The sequence below is a fragment of the Chenopodium quinoa genome, unplaced genomic scaffold (assembly GCF_001683475.1).
Source record: "Chenopodium quinoa cultivar QQ74 unplaced genomic scaffold, ASM168347v1, whole genome shotgun sequence".
In the NCBI taxonomy this organism is placed as follows: domain Eukaryota; kingdom Viridiplantae; phylum Streptophyta; class Magnoliopsida; order Caryophyllales; family Amaranthaceae; genus Chenopodium; species Chenopodium quinoa.
In genome coordinates, this window is record NW_018744577.1 from 518,638 (window position 1) to 523,720 (window position 5,083).

The 5,083-nt window shown below is 44.9% G+C and overlaps 1 protein-coding gene across 1 annotated transcript; it reads left to right on the forward strand.

Moving 5' to 3' along the window:
• The first annotated feature begins 654 nt into the window (after positions 1–654).
• LOC110699146 lies at positions 655–1,387 on the forward strand. The gene is made up of 2 exons (XM_021876635.1): positions 655–1,026; positions 1,108–1,387. The coding sequence occupies exons 1-2, from the start codon at positions 739–741 to the stop codon at positions 1,303–1,305; spliced, it is 486 nt and encodes a 161-aa protein (XP_021732327.1). The 5' UTR covers positions 655–738; the 3' UTR covers positions 1,306–1,387.
• The last annotated feature ends 3,696 nt before the right edge of the window (positions 1,388–5,083 follow it).

Below are 5,083 nucleotides of genomic sequence, written 5' to 3' on the forward strand. Positions count from 1 at the left end.
GATCTGTCTTGGGGATCGGCTGAGACAACTAATTTGTTGGGTCCGATTGTTCAGTACATCAGGTCCCGACCAGTGTCTCGAGGTGGTCCTAGGAGCGGACGATCGAAGCTGGCTTCAATTTTAGCTCATGGCTTTGACATGGAGGATACGACGGCTGAGCAGCGAGTGCGGATTTTCATCCTGATCCTGATTTCTATGAGCCTTTCTCCCGATAGGAGTTCACTTGTACTCCTTTGCTACCTCCCCGCTCTGGTCAGGATCCCTGAGATAGGATCCTATAGCTGGGCCAACCTTGGATACGCCGATCTCCTCTTATCGCTATGTCATGGCTGTCGGCGGCTGAATGACGAGTCTCCCATCACTGTCTATGGTCTGTGGAGAGTCGTAGAGGTGATGATCTTTTCCCTTTTTTTCACTTTAACTTGTTCGACTCATGTGCTAAAGATTACTTTTCATCGCAGCTGTGGTTCTACGAGTACTTCCCAGGCTTGGCTCCTCGCCGGCGTCGTGGAGCGGTCCATGATTTCCCTGTCGGGGCCGGCTGGCGTGATCGAGGAGAGTCGTGGGTGGAGTCTGTCCCTGCACTGCGTGGGCTGCTACGCTGAGGCACCTCTTCTGTCGGCGTAAGAATTAGTTTTGTTGCTGTTATTTTCCCTCTGACGTTGTTTCTGTTGTTTCACGCCGACTTTTTATGGTTTTCAGGTTGCCATTGATGTCCAATATCGTCCTTGGGCCGGGATGGCTGATCTACCTGAGGCCTTGCGTCTTTCTGCGCACCGCACCATTTTGGTTGGTACCGGACGCTTTGTCTGGTATTTGGGGGAGCGAGTCGTTCGTAAGCATAGTGGCGATCGTTTTGTGGTGCCCTCATCTCCACCAGAGTTGATGCTGGACTCACGCTTGATCAGAGAGTTGATCAACAGGGGAGAGCGCTATACTTTTCCATGGCAGGAGCTTGTACACATGGAGAGTGACTATGCGCGGGATTTGCTTCCCTCTCTGGCTTCCCCACCCCGTCTTCCTGAGGTATGATTTCTTTTGAGGATCTTCTTTATTAGTCTCTGTATTAAATAGTCGAATAACTTGATTATTCGATCATATTTTCAGACGACTATTCGCCCTGTGGGGAGGATCGAGATTCCTCCTCAGTCTGTTCTCTATCTAGGGCCGATTGGTATCACAGAGGACCATATTGCTGACGCGCCAGAGGGTTACAGACAGGCGCAGGAGTCTCTGCCCGAGGTCTTTGAGCCGGTGAGTTCTCTTGGATGCATTATTCATCCTTTTAACATTGTTTGTTACTGACTTTTCATTGTTTTATCCTCAGCCTAACCGCCCGGAGATGATGAGACTAATGAAGCTGGTTGACGCCCTGAAGTATTGCATCATCAAGCTTCGGCGTGGTGCGAGTTGTCGGAGCTCTTGCGACGTTCTTGAGGTATCATTCATTTTTTACTTCTACCATTTGTTTTATTTTGCATTGTTGACACCTTTTGATTTTGTATCTTTCAGGAGCGACGGAGGTCCCGCTCGCGCTCGAGGCCTAGAGGCTCGGACGAGGAGGAGCTTGGTCGTGGTAGACGATCTCCTGAGATTCGCCGGCATTCTCATTCTCAGCGAGAGCCTCAGACTACCCAGGAGGCTCAGTGGCAGCAGCCTCAGTCTTCCCAGCGCTTTCCGGGCCAGAGTCAGGGGGTGTGACAGTCATTTTCGCAGCCTCCGTAGCCTAAGTTTAGGTATGTTTTGACTCCCTTGGATCCTGGTTCGTTTGCAGCTCCATTGTCCGGGATTCCTCCACCGGTGTCGGGCTTATTCTCAGTTCCGCTGTATGGGACGATGCCTTCACTGACGATTCCAGTGTCTCTGGGCCAGTCTACTCCGTTTTCCGGTTGGACGGGTCCTGCCTTGAGCTTGGCTACTGCTGGGCCTACAGCGACTAGTAGGGACGCTACTCCCCGTACTCGGATGGTCGAGGGACTCTTCGGTTCGCCGTTCCCATATGCACAGGATGGACCACATGCACAGGGTGGAGATGAGACTGATTCTGGCTCTAGGGACTTTTGACCGAGGGTTTTTATTTGTACATACTATGATGACACTTGACATATTTATGTATAATGACTCTTTGTACATTATTTACAGTTTATATATTTATTATTGTGTGTGTTAGTGTGTGTTTGAGACTCCTTATGTGTGATCGTGTATTTATTAACGACACGACGAAAAGACATAAGTGGAGTAATGGAGGGTACCGACCTTCCCCAAAAGAAAAAGAAATAAAAAATACTTTCCCCAAAAAGAAAAGAAATAAAAATAAAAGCAAAATGATAAAGAGATAAAAATTATCTTCCCCAAAACAAAAATAAAATAAAAAAACAAAACAAATATAAAGAAATAAAATCTTAAAATAAAATAAAGACTAAAATAAAAAGGTGAGAATTTTATTAGAAATAAAATTCTCAGAGAAAGCTGAAAAATAAACATTGAAGATAAAAAATTATAAAAAATCCGGATAGATAAGGGAAAAGATGAAAAAAGAAAGCGCGTAAAGTGCCGTCACACGGCACTGTTCACCGTGTCACGGCAAAACCTGCCGGGTCACGGCAAAAGTTCCCGTGACACGGTGGAATTTCCCGTGTCACGGGACGCGTATAAGCCAGCGATTTGTTTTACGCGTATGAAAAGATAAATTCTGGGCAGTTTCGAGCGCTTTTGCTATAAAATAAGACTAGATTATTCACAATATGCATAATTACGAAACACAAAATAATTTAGAATTTCATTTTTCAATAATCATGCCTCAGAATTTTGATAATACATTGCGCGGCTGGTCTTATTCTTTGACCAATGCTGAAAAAAGAGAGTTAGAATTATTTCATGTCAGGGGTTTGCTAGCCCTGCGACATGTAGGTATTGAACATGGTTTTCTAAGGGCAACATTAGATTATTGGAGTCCAGAAACACACTGTTTCAAATTTGATTATGATGAAATATGTCCTCTGCCGGAGGAATTTGGTGCAATCTTTGGATTTCCTACTAGAAATCTTATTGCCATGCCTACCCTACATGAATATTATTAACAAGATTTTGAACGCCATCTGAATCTAACGGATCCAGATTTAAATAGAATTGTTTGTGGTAATGAAGTAGACTTAGAAAAACTTGCTAATTTATATTTTAATCGCCCTATCTCTGAGTCTTATCATGTATATCGTAGAAGGGCATATATATTTTGCATGTTTAGCAAGCTACTATTTGCAAACGGCAGGGTAGGACATGCTTGTCTAGCGTCTGTGCTTGAGCATGTTGAATCCGGAAGATCTCCTATGTCGACGTGCCTTGGAGAAACATTTTGTGGTCTTGACGAGGCAAAAGCTGACCGAAAAGCCATTAGGAAGGGTTCTCTGGTACTACTGCAGGTAAAACCACGCTCCGAATAGCCCCCGTGACACAAAACAGCCACCGTGTCACGGTGGGTGTCTGCCGTGACACGGTTAAAACTGTCGTGTCACGGGAATCTGCATACTTTTTTTTTTTTTGCAGATTTGGTTGATGGAGCGTTTGGAATTATTTGAAGCCCCCGACGATATTGAAAAATATGGCCCTAATTATTTCAGCCTTAAATAAAAAATTACAATGACTTATATTTATTATTTATTTATCCGAGTCAAGGAGTCGGACGCAATGGAAGAACGAAAATAAAAACTCGAACAATAAATTCGCAACAAGTGCGCCAATATTCCAAAAATAAAACGGGAAAACTGGAAGTCCGCCGTGTCACGGTGGAAGGGTCCCGTGACACGGTACAAATTCCCGCGTCACGGCAATTTTTTTTTTCTTTTTTGGCTGACAGGGGGGTGACGTGGCACGGGACACTGTTCCTGTCAGACGGGATAAAATCCTGTGTCACGGGAAGTTCCCTTTCCCTTTTTTCCGTTCAGGGGCTGACGTGGCACGGGACACTGTTCCCGTCAGACGGGATAAATTCCCGTGTCGCGGCATTTCCCCCCCCCCCCCTTTTTTTTTTTTAATTTGTCGTGACGCAATGCTGAATTGAGCGCATATTTGATCAACAGAGGGAGGATTTTTTTTATTTTAAAGTGGTCGGGCCCCCTTGAGGGGTTGCCTACTTATCCTAAAAAGGAATCAGGCCAGACGTAGCTCTAATGGGTCATGAACCTATGCGATTAGGCATAGAATTTCTTGAGTTGATCCAAGTTGGTCAAATTATGGAAGCCGTTACCGTCCATGTCTACCAATTACGCCGCTCCGCTAGACAGGATGACTTTAACAATGTACGGGCCTGACCAGTTCGGTCTGAATTTTCCTCTTGGATCTAACACATTTTTACGAAGTGCCTTAAGCACTAGGTCACCCTCTTTGATATTCCTGGTCTTGACTTTTTTATTAAAATGTCGTGCCATACGCTGTTGGTAGATTTGGACATGATGCAAAGCTGCCAAGCGTTTTTCATCAAGTAAGACCAGTTCGTCGTATCTTGCTCTAATCCAGTCGACCTCATCTTGTTGGCTTTCCAATGCGATTCGAAGAGAAGGTATCTCGAGCTCGATTGGTTGTACAACTTCAACGCCATAGACCAAAGAGAATGGGGTAGCCCCTGTCGATGTACGAACAGAGGTTCGATAACCCCAAAGGGCGAAATGTAGCTTACTTGGCCAATCCTTATAATTTTCCGTCATCTTTTCGATGATGGTTTTCACATTTTTGTTGGCCGATTCGACTGCTCCGTTTGTTTGTGGTCTGTAAGGTGATGATCAGTGATGTTTGATGTGATATTTTTGTAATAATTTCGCGCATTCGGCTTGGAAATGTGTTCCATTATCACTAATCATCTCATGTGGTACCCCATAGCGGCATATGATATTTTTCTTAACGAATTGAGCTACGTGTTTTGCCGTCAGTTTGGCATATGAGGCAGTTTCGACCCATTTGGTGAAGTAGTCAATTGCTACGAGAATAAATTCATGCCCCCCTTGTCCTGGTGGTGTTATTTTTCCAATGATGTCAATGCCCCAAGTGGAGAAAGGCCATGGAGAAGTATACGTGTAGAGAAGCGAAGGTG

Excerpts from the sequence above, each read along its gene's own strand:
- LOC110699146 (XM_021876635.1), top strand. The coding sequence starts at position 739 with ATGGCTGATCTACCTGAGGCCTTGCGTCTTTCTGCGCACCGCACCATT. Across the intron at positions 1,027-1,107 it reads CCCCACCCCGTCTTCCTGAG|ACGACTATTCGCCCTGTGGG; the intron begins GTATGATTTCTT and ends TCATATTTTCAG.